The 16,795-nt window shown below is 39.1% G+C and overlaps 1 protein-coding gene across 1 annotated transcript in view; it reads right to left on the bottom strand.

Annotated features, from left to right (window-relative positions):
* The window catches only part of anxa1a (annexin A1a), a 32,914-nt gene extending 18,836 nt beyond the window's left edge, over positions 1-14,078 (bottom strand). The window contains exons 1-5 of the mRNA XM_043712125.1: positions 13,973-14,078; positions 7,979-8,039; positions 2,620-2,713; positions 2,118-2,212; positions 1,832-1,945 (exon numbers count right to left, since the gene is read on the bottom strand). Of these exons, the coding sequence (XP_043568060.1) occupies positions 1,832-1,945; positions 2,118-2,212; positions 2,620-2,713; positions 7,979-8,029 (354 nt within the window). The 5' untranslated portion in view covers positions 8,030-8,039; positions 13,973-14,078. The remainder of the gene's footprint in view (positions 1-1,831; positions 1,946-2,117; positions 2,213-2,619; positions 2,714-7,978; positions 8,040-13,972) is intronic.
* Between the last annotated feature and the right edge of the window lie 2,717 nt (positions 14,079-16,795).

Below are 16,795 nucleotides of genomic sequence, written 5' to 3'. Positions count from 1 at the left end.
TCTGCTGAGCTACACAGCAAACTATCCCGCTGAAATCTGATCAAATATTCTTAGATTCCCAAATGCCATCTCTACATTAAATGGATTTGCACAAAATGGATAAAGTGGTCTTTACCAGTTTTACATCCAGTTCATCCTTTCCTGGCGAATTTGCCTTCAACATTCCAAATAAAAAGATGAGTGCAAAGTGGACAAAGTTAGAGGCCAGTGACAGAGAATAAATTGTATTCACTGGGGTTAGGTCAAAGTGAGGACTGCAGGTGCTGGAGATCAAAGTCAAAAAGTAGGGCCCAGAAAAGCAAAGCAGCATCTGAGGAGCAGGAGAGTTGACATTTCAGGCATAAGCCCTGACATTGCTGATGAAGGGCTAATGCCCAAAACATCGATCTCCTGCTCCCCTGATGCTGCCTAAGCTGCTGTGTTTTTGCAGGTCACACTTAACTCTATTCACTGAAGCCCAGTGAAGAATGGTTCTTGCCCTACTACAGATTAAAGAGCTAGATGTTTGGCAATGAAGCATTTTTCTATTACACTTGAAAACTTTGTTTATCAATTAGTATGCAAAGTCCATGATTCATTTTTGTTTGTGTTTGCCTTTTCTAACACTCAGCATGAGGGGAGCGTACGCGACTCTAGTCAGGACACAAAAAACCATGACTGCAAAACAGCCTCAAGGAAGTGAAAAATATTGAAAAGCTGCATGAGGGGTGAGCTTTGAAAATATTAGCAAAGTGACAAATTGCAGGATAAACAGAGCTCAAGTGGGATCAGCAACAAGTATGGACTAAGTCATTGCCTTGCTTACCAAAGTCAAATGAATATTAAGTGTCCAAGCTGAGTAAAACTGGTTGAGGTTAGCCAAAGCTCTTAAAGTAGAAGTGAGGTAATGTCCTGTACATACAAAGGAACTAAACAAAATGCAATTTAAAGGAGAAGTCATGGCAATGGCAGCTTGGTCTAGTGCAGTGGGGAAGTCAGGGACGAGACCAGGGGTGGCCAATGTTTTCAGGGAGTGTGTCTATCTATAGAGACAGTAAAATCATATTTGGGATCTGGAACAGCAGCTGGAGCCACCTCAAGGCAGAGACGTTTATGGAAACCATGTACAGTGGGATGTGCAGGTAAAGATTTAAAAAGGCAGAAAGGATGGTCAGACAGAATAAGAGCACCAAGCAGACAGCACTGAGGAAACATCTGATACCACCTAAAATTCCATTTTGGGTACTACTGGCTATTGGTCTTCAGGGAAAATACACAGTCCATAACACTGGGAGTGACACAGCTGCCCAGGGTAGGGATTGGAAGAACAACCCAAGGTCATGGTCCATGTCAATACCATGAATGTCAAAAGATTGATGGCTGTCCTGAATTGCAGGACCCCAAGGAAGACAGATTCAATTATGACATTTAAGAGGGATTGGATTATCTGAAAACAAAGATTTTAAAAAAGTGCACGCAGCTAAGGAGGAATTAGTGGATAGCACTAGATGAATTTCTCTCCCAGTAAGCCAGCATGGTCCCACAATGGAAGGGTGAAAGGCCTTGGGCACTGTAACCATTGAGATTCAGCACAATGCTGTTTGAGCACACAAACTTGGCATCAAGCTATAACAACTTTTCTGCTGCAATCCTCTAAATTTGCGAGATGAATCACACAATTTATAGTTTGCATTTTACAAGTGTTTCAGCAACTTCTGCTTCCATGATATTTACTGCTTAAGTGCACAGAGGGTACAAATCTGGGAATTCAATTTGCTCACTTATTCCCCGATTCACTCCAAGATTACTGTCCCAATGGCTAAGAAGTTGCTTTATTTAAAAAAAAAAATACCCGAATAGCATCACGTAGCTGATTGGCGTCAAATTGAGCAGGTGTTCTCATCAGGCCAAGGACCACAGTCTCCAGTTTATCAGACAGTTTCCTGTTCAAGACCTTTGTCAGTTGCTACAGAAATAAAAATAATTAAAATAAATATCATTCAAAAAAATAAAATTTAGACATGTCAAACAATTTAAGGAATCAAAATACTGGTTTCAAGAGTTAGCTTTTCCAAGCACAAGAACAACTTATTCAACATTTCCAATGCTAGAGAAAAACATGACATTGCAGAGCTGACCTCCCCTACACTTCGTTGATATTCAGCTGCTATTTGTTGACGCTGCCAGTTGCTGCGGGATGTCAGGATGTTTATAATGGTTTCTTCATCCACACCTAGAAAAAGAAACAAAAGAAAAAAAGTCAGCCATTCCCATTCATCTATAAAACATTAGATAGACTGGTTACAGAAATATAAAGTACAAAATAAACCCATTCCGTGTGTTGTTGGGAACATTGGCCCTTTATTAAAGCAGACACATCTGCTGGGCTTGGGAGAAAGTTCCTTTGGTTTAGAAATGGAAACCATGATCAATGAGTGTGAAGTATTGCATTTGTCCCTGGAACATGCAATTTCAAGTGTTCACTCAATGGGTTCCCAGGTTTCAGCTATTAAAACTAACTCTAAACATGCTACGTAGAATTAAATATTCAGATCAACAGCAATTGAATTAATGACAGCTAATTTTAGCATGTTACCAAAAACTCTGCCCTGGAAGAGAAATAGGAAATTTATTGCTTACCTTTTGCCTGGAGTGCATTATCTAATGCAGCAGCATCAGCACTTGCGTCAAAGTTAGGAAATGGAGTAACTGTTGGTCCACTGGGGGAAGGGTACTGAGCGGAGAAGAATGAGGAAGGAAAGAAAGGAAAATGATTTCATAATCAAAAATATCTACAATATCTATTAATTTGCTGTTTAATATAGTGTACATAAAAACAAAATTTGTTATATACTTGCATTCTCTTTCCCAAACTAGGTCAGAATTCAGATTACATTGAACAATATAGTTACCCAAGGCAGATTGTTTGGCTTCTACTCAAGCCCAGAAAAAGGTAACATTTCTAGGAAGATCCAATTATAGGGGGTAACATGATATTTCACAAAAAGATTTCACTAGTTTATCAGTTCATAAGATAGAGGGCAAATGTTGTTAGCTTATGGCATGGAAGAGATTGAAATTGGCTGTGCACCTGTTAGCATGCTTATGCTCGTCAACACTGCAGGTGTCAGGGGTGGCAAAGTCTTTCCATCTAAATGGCAGGTTTATGTCTATTAGCTCCATTTCTAAATTTGGGCTAAAGTGAAGTGATATCTTGCTTTCATCACTTTCCAACCACTGAAAACTGATACATGAAGATATCCAAAATGGCAAACAATTCATTTATTTGCACAGAATGAAAACATTTATGTAAAAAAGTTGAAGTCAAAAAGTTACTTTGCAGACAGTTCTACAAAGCCTGGCTTGCCCATTTAGAGGACAATGCAACTCAGAATAAAATATGGTGAACCCATGATAACTAAGCAACTTAAACTTTAGAAATCAAGGGAGGGTAAGGATCCATCTTTGCTCGTACCAGCTTCGAGAAGAATTGATATTTGTTCTGAGTTTTATTTGTTATTCATCAAAACTTTGTACACTACTTTCTCCCAATGACACCACACTTAACTCAATGTAAAGAATCAGGAACTAGTCCCCTGATGTAGTCAGGCAGATTACATCACTGACTGGATGAATACATGGGAAGCACTCAAGCTGGGTGTTGTATCAGAGGCAGCTGTTAATTCCAAATGCATATGCCCAAACATGGTTATGCACAATTAGAATTAAGCAGCTTAAGGGTCACTGGGACAAGAGAAAATCTAGGCAAAGGAAGATATCCATGGCTTGTTATTTTCCTATGAAACATTGAAATGGTCAAAGGTTGTGTGTAGTGCACAAAGTAGTAACATATGCAAAATGTAACTATAGTAATTGAGAAGCAGTCATGCTCTGCCTTCCAAATTTCAAGCCTGAGATACAAATATAAGAACTTAAGCATTGAATACTCCCCAAGATTGAGCAGTAGGCCTGCTTCCCTGAAGTAAACAGAACAGATCAGACAAAATGCTAGAGAAACTCAACAGGGCTGGCAGCATCTATGGAGAGAAAATAGTCGGTATTGAGTCTACTGCCCCTTCAAGGGTTAGTGTTAACTTTAGGGAAACCAAGGAGAAAACATTGTGTTTAGGGGAATAATGGAATTTTGTGGCAGTTCAATTAGAAATTTAGGATCTAAACCCAGATTGAGATTTGACATTTCTGAACTATGTAAATATTGATCTCTAATCAAATTCATATATATATACACACACACACTAAGCCTTCAAGTGCTTTGACAATGTGTTGCCAACCAATTAAGCTTGGAAATAATGAAATTCTCTTCCAGAATTCCTGACTATAACTTGAAAGTACAAAGGAATCCAGAATCACCCAACACGGGTGAAAAAAAAAAATGAAGGTCATTAGATTTGAAACATTAACTCTGCTTTTTCCACAGACGCTGTCATATTGAAGTTTCTTGAGCAGTTAGGCCCTCCAATGAGGAAAGAGAGAGGAAACGTGAAGGTGACAATGAATCTGCAATGTCATAGGGATGGGTTGACTAAGTAGGCAAAACAATTGGGCAGAGGGATTTTAATTTAGGAAATCTTAATGTAGGAATGATCACCTTCATTTTTCTAAACTCAAAGGTCACACCTGTTAAGCTGTTCTTAAACAGTCAACCCCTTCATTCTAGGAATCACCCTAGTGAATCTTCAATAGCCTTTGTACTTTTTCCCCCAAAGCAGGGACCAAAATTGCACAAGACTCAGCTTTTCACTGTTTAGGTACGTGTGGAAAAACAACCAGCATCCTATACAGTGTAGCAACACATGTCCTTTTTAAACTCCCAATCCATCTAAAACAAGGGCCAAAAATTAATTTGCCATAACCTACATGCCTGTATGGTAATATTTACAGACAGCCAGATTTTTAGTCTATTTAAATAAAATCTGCTTTTTGATTCATCCCACCTAATTGTATAAATTCACTTTCCTACATTAATAACTGCCAAGTTTTTGCCCACTCAATCCATCTATAGTCCCTTGCAGATTCCACTGTCCTCCTCAACATTCCCTCCCACTTATTTGTTCATCAGCATATGGATACAGTAATTTTACTCCCAAGGAAGAATGTAAGCAATAAATAGTTGCAGTCCTAGGACTGATTCTTGTGGCCATGGACTAGTTACATCTTTCCAACTTAAATTTCTTTTTTAATTCAACTGTCTTTTGTGGGATTGACCATGAGGATACAAGTAGAATTCAGAGCAATCTAGCCAATTTGTGCACGGGCAAACACTTGGCATATATCCACAATATATTCATATACCAACTCATGTGGGAAACCATGGCTGCACAAAGGGCTCTAAATGTCCTTGAAAACCAATGAAAGTAAACAAGCAGATAGAACAAGCAATTAGAAAAGGAGAGTACCTTCATAGCAAGGGGATTAAAAGATAAAAATATGGCTAGCTTGCTGCAGTTATACAGGGCCTCAGTATTGTACACAGTTCTGGTCTTCCCTCCAAAAAGAGCATATAGTGACCATACAGTGCAGCAATAGTTCACTAGACTGGTATCAGGAATTGTCATGAGGAGAGATTAGCAAATACAGGCCCAGTCAAAGTTCAGGAGAGAGAGGAAATTGGATGGACACAATTAATAGAACTAGACAGAAGATGCAGGGAGTGTTTTCTCTTGTTGAATAAGCCAGAACCATGAGGCACATAGGCCAGAAATGGTGTAGAATCTAGGGGGAAAACAAAAAAGAGAAACATCTTTGGCAGTAAATACCACAGTTTGATCATGGAAGGAAGAATTGAAGATGTCCAACATCTTTTCTTGTTCAAGAATCTCAGGTGGCACCTTTGAATTTCCAGAAAATATTCAGTCTACTAGTTCCCCGTTGGCAACTGCACATTCTACCCCCAAAGAACATTTTCTAAACTATTGGAATCCTGCGAGTTCTGAATATTTTGCCCAATATCTCCACTACGTCTAGGATACAAGTGGTTATCTAGTCCGAGGGATGTCTGCTTGTAGTCCCATTAGTTTATCAAATACTTTGCCCCCTCATAATAGATTCAAGATTCTCCCCCACCCCTCCATTAACACCTTATGTATATTATTCCAGGGATGGTGGGGGGAGGGGTGCGGGGGAGGTGGTAGAAGAGAGACAGAAAGAAACAGTGGGGTAGGAGGGGAAGAAAAGGCGGAGGGACAGAGAGAGGTGGGGAGGAGAGGTGGGAGGAGGAAGAAGCATTTGTTACCATTAAAACAATTTTAAATCTTCAATTGGTCCCCATTGTTGTTACTGTATATACAGTAGTATAATTTGATGTAAAAGGCAACCTCCTATTTTTGGTCAAAATCTGGACTTTTCCATATACTCCATGTAAAATTTGACCCTAGTTCTTCAGATAGCAGGTCAACATTTTGAGTCAGTGTGCCTGCCTGTTGCACTCCACTCTGGCTTTCCAGTCTGCTGGCCATACTACTCCATATCAGGTCTTCCAGTCCACCAGCTGTCACACTCCACTCCAAGAGTTCAGAATTACTGTAATTGCATTTTTTTTTCCTTTATTCATTTACACATCACTTTGGCTTCTGCTAATAGTATGGTATGAATTTTGACGAACTTGAATTTCAGCCCCTCTAATGAAGTATCCCTGCAATAGACAGCCCCGTAAATTTAACCATAAAAAGTAGCCAAAAAATATTCAACTATTACTTGAATATATATGGAATGTGTAGACCTACATGCACTTTATAGCACTGGTAACTGGAATACAGTATGACATTACCATTCTACTGTAGCAGGCAAAATGGAGACAGTTATTTTGTAGATAAATATTCAATAGCAGCCATAATTCCTTCTCCTTCTGTTGTTTATTTATATAGACATCTGGCTCATTTGTCCATTTTTTGATTCATGCCAAGTATAAATTTTATCCCCTCAAAAACAATACTCATGTAATAGTCGACCCCCTAATTTCAGCTCTAAAAATATCTTAAAGTTGACTTTTACTCAAATATATATGTTAATTCCCCAGTTACATCTTCCAAAAGTTCCACTCCACAGACTTTAAGTCATAGAAACTGGTCATTTTCAGACTTGTCCATTTAGTTTCATAAGATCAATTTTCCCCCTTATCTGCTGCCAGTTCTTATCACTGTATATATTATTTTTTGACCACTGCAGGTGGTCCATCCTTTAGATAGAATCCCTTTATTCACTGGGGAAAACATTTTGCTGAGTGTCATGAAATACAGGATGTTGCCAGGATAGGAGGGTTTGAGGATAGACTGGGACTCAGTTACATAGTATTGCAAGCTGTATATGGAGCACAACTTTCTTTGTACTGTAGTCTGTAATATCAGGAAGGTTAGTACTTTCTGGTGGTTTTTGATCTTCCTAAACACCTATATTTAGACAGCTTAGTATGGTTTTTAATCCAGAAATTTGTATCATTAACAAAAATGAGACAATGCCTTATTGACAAACATCACATGAATGTAAAAACAATATAATCCTTCAAACCAGACTTAGTTCTGGAATCTGACTTGTGGTAGTAATGATAACAATGGTTTGTTCAGTTGGCTGCCTGTTAACCTTTTCACAGTTTTCAAAAAAACCTTCCAATTAGAAATTAAAGTTCCATTAGATAGAAAAAAAAAGTTAATTCAAAGTGTATGACTCAGCAGATATAAGAGAAAGCTAGAAAAAAAAAAATTATGCTTTGACCCTCATCCTAAAGAGAGAGACTTTGTGGTCTGCAGTATTTTTCCAATGTTTGGGGTTAGCAAAATGATAGGTACATAATAAAACAAAGTACATATAGCAAAGTTTAAAAATCAGAAAGTCTTCCCTAAAACTTAGCAGCTATTTGGTCTGTCCCATTCACAATTCGTGAACTTACCCAGTGATAGCATAAATCTTACTGCTCCTGGTGCATAAAAGGATACTAAAAGCAATTGTAAAAGAGGATTCAAAAAAAGTATCAAAAAAAACTTACATTAGATTGCATTGCTTGCTGCAGGAATATACTGACGAGGTTAGATGCCATTTTATCAGGCCTGCCAAAAAAAAACCCAAAATAATTTGTCATTTTTAATAACTGTCCAAATTGAAATACATTCATGATGAGAGAGATTTATCAAAAGCTACCCTCAGTTGTAGTGGTTGGAGGGTTTAACTGTTAACTAGCTGAAGTAGTACACAAGTCAGTACCCCAATGAAAAATAAAATGTTTTGAACAATCACTCAAAATTAGTGCCAACTACACACACCCATAAGTATGCCATCTTGCTCAAGTACATTTGTATAAAATGTGTACATGTTTGTGCACAAGCCAGCTCATTCTATTCTCAGATTAAAGCTGACACTAGCCACCAAGATGGTGAAGCTTCTGTCACCCCAGATCAGGAGATTTGAGGCCTTTAGTTGTGTAGGGAATTCAGCAATTAACTAAAAAGCATTAAACTGGAAGCAAAATGACTCATTTGGATTAACTCAACTGCACTTCACAGTCTCATGGGAATCTTTTAACTTCCCACCTGAAGAGATAAGAGGTAAAGAGTTCACTTGAATGGCAGTTCTTTGATAGCTGCAGTTCAGAGGATTTTTATACTCCATTTGATCCTAACAAGTGCCACTTTCAGCCTTAAGAGGTTAAAGATGGCTAAAAAGCCACAGCTGGCTAAAATTAGATTAGATTCCCTACAGTATGGAAACAGGCCCTTTGGCCCAACCAGTTCACACTGACCCCTGAAGGGCAATCCACCCAGGCCCATTTCCCTCTGATTAATGCACCTAACAATGGGCAATTTAGCATGGCCAATTCACCTGACCTGCACATCTTTGGACTATGGGAGGAAACCAGAGCACCCAGAGAAAACTCTCAGACAAATGAAGAATGTTCAAACTCTACAGTCGCCTGAGGCTGGAATTGAACCTGGGACCCTGGTGCTGTGAGGCAGCAGTGCTAACCACTAAGCCACCATGCCACCCCATAAAGTGCACCAACATTGGAAGAAAATTTTACTTAAGTGTAACCACCATTAGTGAAATTCAATTATCTGTCAATTCTACCCTAGCAGAAAATTATGAGTATTGCTGTATGAGTATTTTAATGAAGAATAAAAAACATTGAAACAAACTTGAATTTAAGTGAAGTTTTAAAAGTCCATTCATGCCCCACAGCTCCATGGCAGGGAATTCCAAACACTCAACCTTCAAAAAAATTCTTCAGTCTTAAATTGGCATCTCTTTATTCTGAGACTACACTCCCTGGTTCTAGACTTTCCCATGAAGGGAAACATCCTCAGCAATCACCATATCAAGCCCCTAAGAATGCTTTACATTTCAATGAGATCACTTCTCATTCTTTTGAAATCAAGTAGAGACCCAATCTGTTCAGGCTTTGCTCACAAGAGTCCCTCCATACATGGAATCATCCTAATAAACTTGCGCTGAAGTGCCTCCAATGAAATAATATTTTCTTAAAGAAGAAGGAGACCAAAATTGCTCCATACTCCAGATGTGGTCTCACCAGCACCTTGTATAAATGCAGTAAGACCTTTCAAATTAAACTTAAACCCCTTAAAATAAGAGGGCCAATATTCCAGCCTCCCAGTTTACCTGCTGCACCAATGTGCTAGCTTTGTGTTTTATGCAAAATTACACACAACTCCCTTATGTTGCAGCTTCTCCATTTATATACAGCTCTTTCTTGCTCAAAGAAAACTTTGTTTTCCCACCTAATGTTTGTTAACTGTTTGCTGACTTATATCACTCTCAGCTGTTTGTATCCTCCTCACTTTTCCACCTGTGTCAGATTGTATCGCAGGTGTAATGTTGACCAAATTTGAAGGCATTGGACAAGGCAAATTAAGTCTTTCATTTAGAAACCAGGGATTTAAATAATTGTCTCCATTGTTGACATTCTAGCCAAAAACATTTATTGCCAGCGTGTTAAAAATGAGTGACTGCACTCATGATAAAAGGGACAACAGACCCCAATGGGGCAAATGGCTCACTTCCACCTAAATTCTTTAGATAAGTCATGCCACATAAGGTGTTGCCTAGTAGCTGTTCTACTATTGTTCATTACTTACACATACGTAAACTGCCAAGAACTAAAAGTGGAAGTCTGCAATTCTTGAACCACACATGTGTCGTGTTACCCTGGATATGAAATACATGGCAGTGATCATTCATGACTCTTGGAAGTTTAAGATTGCTGGACTCTATCCTGTAAGCCAACAGGCCTTTGTTAAGAAGGCAAAAATCATTAAAAAAGTGAAGTACAAAAAGATTTAATAGACATTGAGGATGGTGCATTTAGGCCAACATTTATTGCTGATCTTTAAAAACTCAAGGTGGTGGTGCCTTCTTGAACCACTGCCATCCTTGATGTAGAAGCAGCCTCCAAGGAGTAGGAAGTTCCAGTATATTGACCCAAGAATTAAGAGTTATATAGTGCCAAGTTATGATAGCTGAGAGACTTGGAGCAACCTGCAGCTTGTGATGTTCCAGTGCACCCGCTTGTCCTTCTAGGTAGTAGAGGTCATGGATTTACTGTTGAAGGAGCCCTGGAGAGTTGCTACAGTACATATTGCAGATAATGCCGTGCTGGTTGTGTTACGAATGAGGGAGTGAATGTCGAAGGCTATGCTTGAGGGGCAAGGAGTCAACCAGTCAGACCGTTTGATCCAGGATGCGGTTGAGCTTTGCGACTGGAACTACACTCAGGCAGTGAGGAGTATTCAAATCATACCCCAAAGCATATGCCTTATACTTGGGCAGATTTGTTTGAGGGATTGAGGGTTGGTGGGGTGGTGAGGATGAGGCAAGCTACTCTCTGCAGAACTCTGCAGTCATTGGTGTGTTCTTTTTGAAGAAGGATTCATGGCTGAACAAGTTCAGTTTCTGGCAAAAAAAAAGAGACTGATTTGATGGTATTCAGAAACTGTGTCATTATACACAACAGCTAGCTTGCATTGCAGTATCTGCAGCCTATCAATAAAACCAGAGGAATGGAGTATGAGTAACACTATCTTTAAGGACATTGGCAGGATCACAACTGGAGTAATGTTCAAAAACTACCTAGGTGGGAGTGCAAAAGTTCATTGGAACTATGAAAGCAAACATCTTCTAGAGGAACTCAGCATCTGTCATGAGCGTAGAGCATGTTGCAACTTGCAAGTCCAATAGGACCTGCACAGAACCCTGAAGAGCCATAATCAAACCTGAAAGTTTTTCTCCTGAAAGAGGATGCCAGATCTGCTGAGTTTCTCCAGCAGGTTTCATTAGGACTATTCCAGGAAATAAGGGATTGTCCTACAGGTGCAGTCTCTGCAGTTGAATTTAAAATATTCTTGTGAAACAAATGCAGAGGGGCTAAAGAGGGTAGACACTGCATTGAGATGGTTTCCCTTGGCTGAACACTTCAAACCAGGATCACAATCTTTAAAAGGTGTGCATGTGTCAACCACCATTTCAGAGAATAGAGAAAAGTTTGCTTACTTCAAGGGTTGCAAATCTTACCTTTTCCACACTCCAGGACTGTATTAAATATACAGTATATGCACAAAGCACAACTGAAATTCTCAATGGTTTGTTTCTTCTCCTCAAAGCTCTTTTAAGGTGGCAACTTTGATATACAATACCCACCTTTACCCAAATCATCATCTCACTCCATCCCCTCAACAGTCTAAAATAACTTGTTTCAACATCCAGTACCAAGCAAACAGATTTTATGATTCTAGCAATCGTCACAACTTTCATTCCCTCACTAACACCATCACCCTGCCTGGTGGCTGTGGTTTATAATTTGTAAACTGACATTCTTAACAGATGAAGTATCAATCATACCTGTATTGCCACCAAGACTGCCTTTACCTTCTAATACTGCAATGCTTATTGTCTGCCTCATCTTATCGGAGGAAATTCTGCTCATGTCATGTTTTTCTATACCAAAGCAATGATTGTAATGATCTACCACCAACCTTAGATGGAAGTGAAACTTAGGAATTCTCGATGCCAAAGGGCTGTGAAAGCTCAAAATGCATTCATGAGTTAGATTAGTTTCTGGAAATAATCCAAATTAGAGATACAGACATCGTGCAGGGTAATAATATTGAAGCTCATCAAATGGTAGAGAAGACAGGAGACTGAAATGGTCCATTTGATACATTCCTTCCTCTAAACTCAAGTGTTACTTAAAACACTCCATGTTTCAACTCATTAAATCCCATTCACCCATCACCTTGTGCTCAACTATCTCCACTAGTTACCAGTTGAGTAACAGTTCAATTTTAATATGCTAAAATAATTTAAATTCTTCAGTAGCCTCTTATTTGTTACAACATTCTGAAATATGTGCACTCCAGTTTTGGGTTCTACATTCTCAAATTTTAATATCTCCCAACATTCCAGAGAATGATGCATATCCAGAATTCATCATCCAGGTTTGTTCTTGCTTCAACCACAAAAAACTAAAAGGGAACCTGGATCCTCACCCAAATTATTGTAACCTACATGTCTGTGGACCAGGTGTTGGAAAGTGGGGCTAAAATAGATGGCACGTTTACTCGACTGACGCAAACAAAGTTATGACAAGCCATTCATCTTATGGTTCTCAAAGTCAATAAATAGAAGCTGTTCTTGTTGACTGGGGGTGGTAATGATTACCAATGAGAGGTGGAGATCAGCATAACCATACAGAATGGCTAACCATTACTTTGTTTTAGTGGGCTTTAAAAACACTACTTGTTAAGTTAACATCACATCTATAACTGCTTTTGTCACTAGATCCAATTTAAACAAGTTACAACATATTACATTGATTAGGAAGAATTTGTTTTAAGTCATGAATTTCAAATCTTTACAGTTTCTGTAGATTTGAATACAAGTCCAAAATACATAGATAAACATTGCAGCAAGATTAGATAAAATACTATTGCTTTTAAAAGCTCACGAGTGCATAGCCAGCAAAACCAGATTAACATTATACATCTCCAATGTCCTTGAGGTGATGGTAATGGGCATTCCTTAACATCTGTACTGTGTCATAGATAAACTCCCACAATGCTATTAGGTAGGAGTGCCAGACTTGTGACGCAGAATGGATAAAGGAATAGTGAGGAACACCCAAGTCATGACAGTATACTGTGCAGGACAGAGACTTAAAAATTTGTGGGAATTAAACAAAGTTTGCAGAAACTAGTCAGTCAACGCCATATGAAAAGTACACAGTTGATTGCTTGAGGCCAATAAACTTGCATTTAAAAACACTCAGCAACTGAGTTATGTAAGACAAATTAATTTTAAAAACTTGTATTCCACCTTCCATAAATACTTAAGTTGAAATCTAAATTGGGAGGAGATCCAGCTCACTAGTAATAAATACACTTTTGCATGAGATTCCATGGTTTGCTTCAGTTGGAATAGGCAGCAAGCCAGCTGTTCAAACCAACCCAGCATCTTTGAAACAGAAGGTGCCTTCATTAATGCTCCTGGTTTGAGGGGAAAACACTACTCTATAGGAGAGGTTTCTTTCAGCACAGCATTGAAAGGGTTCAGATCACGTAAGTGACAAAGAAAATTAAGTCCAGATTCAAAGAATATGCTTAAAATCTTGTCATACAACATTCCTTATCCCACCCCAAACCTGGTATTATTCTGCTCTTCATTGTAGTAATCCAGTTTTCAACTAAACATTCGAATAATCTCAAATAACTAAAAGATGGAGTTCACAGGGAAAAAAACCCTGCAAATCACTTAAACATACAGGAAAAGTTGACAGCATAGTCAAAACAGATCTTTTGCACAAGCCCCTGTAAGAAACATTTAGTTTCAAGCTTAAATTAAAATAATACCCTTGCAGGTGACAGTAGGACAAAAACAAAATCAGACTACAAAAGACTAAACACTGCCAGCATTTTAATACTTAAGAGCTTTAGGCTCAAATCAAAACAAGGCTATAATGTAGACAGTTAATGCTTACCAACTGCTTATTTAATCCTGTAAACTTAAAACACCCCTTCAGGAATGGAGAAAATCACAAATAAAACAGGCTAGCTGTTTGAGGTTGTATTTATACTGTTACCACACCCAGTGAGGTCATTTATGACTAGCCTTCTTTCTGATTGACTAAGCACTGCAGGCTATGATGAGCCAATCAACTCCCAGATGTTACAGGGCATACAAAAACTGGAGCTGGCTGCAGTGAACTCTTTGAAGGTCTGTGCAGAGACAGGAAATAACTTTCAGGTCTCTACGCAACCTCTGCAAACAAAAATCACGTGGGAATTAGATCAGTCCAATCTGGTTTCTTTGCCAAATGTCTGGCTTCTCAGTATTAGTAATCCTACAGTTTATATTAACACTCTAAGGAGAGGAAGAGGGTAAAAATTATACAAAATCCATTTTGATTAGATTCCCTACAGAATGACAACAGGCCCTTCGGCCCAACAAGTCCCTCCGAAGAGTAATCCATCCAGACCCATTGCCCCAACCTACATTTACCCCTAACTAATAACTTACACTATGGGTAATTTACCATGGCCAATTCACCTGGCCTGCATATCTTTGGATTGTGGGAGGAAACTCATGCAGACACGGGGAGAATGTGCAAACTCCACACAGACAGTCATCTGAGGTGGGAATCAAACCTGGTACCTGGTGCTGTGAGGCAGCAGTGCTAACCACAGAGCCACCGTGCCCACCATTTTAATTCAGTAGTCTCATTCCAAATCAGCAGATTATACTTTTACATAGGTCAGAGTGGATGCAATGTATTACCATGAGGAAAATTTCAAGGAACAACCATCCAAACATGATATTGCCATGATTAAGGCTTTTAATTAGTAATTACATTAATAAGACATTCCACATTCTGAAGTGTACAGCTTTACAGAAATTCAAAACTGTAATTATTGCATTTTGTTATAACTTTTACCTCCCTTTCTTAATTACCTCTTAGTTAAGCACACAATTTAGTTAAGTTATCTCAATAAGTATGAATACCAGAAAGAGAGGAGGAGGAATTGGAGATGTAAATGAAAGATGGAGAGATTGAGGTGAGTAATAATTAAAGGCTTCCCTAATTGCTGTCAGCTAAGATGGATGAAAAGTTTGAAATTATTTATATGACACGTGTGTGTGGTTTGCACTTAATAGAATTGAAAGTTTTAGTAATTGCTGCTCTATTTTCAGCATCCATTCAACCCTCCACAATGTAATTTTTTTATTTTTTGTCCCAGGTTAAATATTCTCTTTAAGCAAGCTGCTGGAGACCATTGATAAGCGTAGACCACCTAACTTTACACTTTCAAAATGGCAAACATCTTGAAAGGGACCCTGGTGTCAACTAACAGTTCACCAACTTATTCATTAGTCACAAAGGCCTCAAAACATCAATCAGTAAGGGAAGGCAATGATGTCGTGATATTATCATTGGACAAATGATCCAGAGATCATGTCAGCTAATGGAATTTAATTCAATAAAAATCTGAAATTAGCATTCTAATGATGACCATGAAAACCACTGCCAATTGTTCTCAAAAAACTTATGGTTCACTGATGTTTATTAAGGAAGGAAAGGCTGCTTGCCCTTGCTTGGTCTGGCCTACATATGCCTCCAGATGTACTGTGAGTAATGTATTTGACTTTGAACTGTCATCTGAAATGGCCCAGTAAGCCACTTAGTTCTATCAATTGCCAAAAAGTGCAAAACAAAATGAAATCACATGGACCACTTAGCATTGACAGAGGCATCAGAAGCAGCAGCAGCAGCAAACTTGGTCCTGTCAGCTCTTCAAAGCTCTCCGTGCTCGTGCCAAAATTGGAACAGCTGTCTTATAGACTAGTCAAGCAGTAGCCTGGCAGTACTACACACTTATCCCAGATAATGCCATCACCAACCATGATTACGGCCTGTCCCACCAGCAGGACAGAGCCAGCAGCTTGGATAGCACAGTGGTGTACAGGAGGGAATCCTCAATATTGGCTCCAGTCCACAAGTCGTCACTTAGCATCAGGTCAAACATAGGAAAGGAAACCTCCTGCTGATTAACATGTACCTCCTCCCCTCAGGTGATGAATTATTACTCCTCCACGCTGAACAGCATTTGGAGGAAGCACTGAGGAGGAAGGAAGAGGGTAGAATATAGTCCCCTCTTGCTGGGACTTCACTGTCCACAATGAAGAGTGGCTCAGCAGCACCCTATTGATCATGCTTTTAGCCTTAAAGGACATCATTGCTAGACTGAGCCTGCAGCAGATAGAAAAGGAACTAAATTTGAGATCTCATGCTCATCAATCTACTTATTGCCAATGCATCTGTCCATGAATTGTGGGGAGATTGCAGTGTGATTTAGATAGGCTGAGTGAGTGTGCAAATGCAGTATAATGTGGATAATTTTGAGATTATCCACTTCGGTGGCAAAAATAAGAAAGCTGATTATTAATTGAATTGAGAGGGTGCGAGTGTTTAACATGACCTGGGTATCCTCATGTATCAGTCACTGAAAGTAAGTGTGGGGGTACAGCTGGCAATAAAGAAGGCGCACTGCATGTTGGCCTTCATACCTAGAGGATTTGATTACAGAAATAAGGATGTCTTGTTGCAATTATACAAGGCATTGGTGAGGCCACACCTGGAATATTGTGCGCAGTTTTGGTCTCATCTGAGGACGGGTGTTCTTGCTACAGAGGAAGTGCAGAATAGGTTTACCATATTAATTCCTGGGACGGTAAGACTGGTCTGTGAGGAGAGATTGAACTGGTTAGGATCGTATTCACTGGAGTTCAGAAGAATGAGGGGAGC

Source organism: Chiloscyllium plagiosum, chromosome 2, assembly GCF_004010195.1.
Source record: "Chiloscyllium plagiosum isolate BGI_BamShark_2017 chromosome 2, ASM401019v2, whole genome shotgun sequence".
Classification (NCBI taxonomy): Eukaryota; Metazoa; Chordata; class Chondrichthyes; order Orectolobiformes; family Hemiscylliidae; genus Chiloscyllium; species Chiloscyllium plagiosum.
The sequence above is the reverse complement of the archived record's forward strand: the minus strand, read 5'-3'. Positions and strand labels throughout refer to the sequence as shown.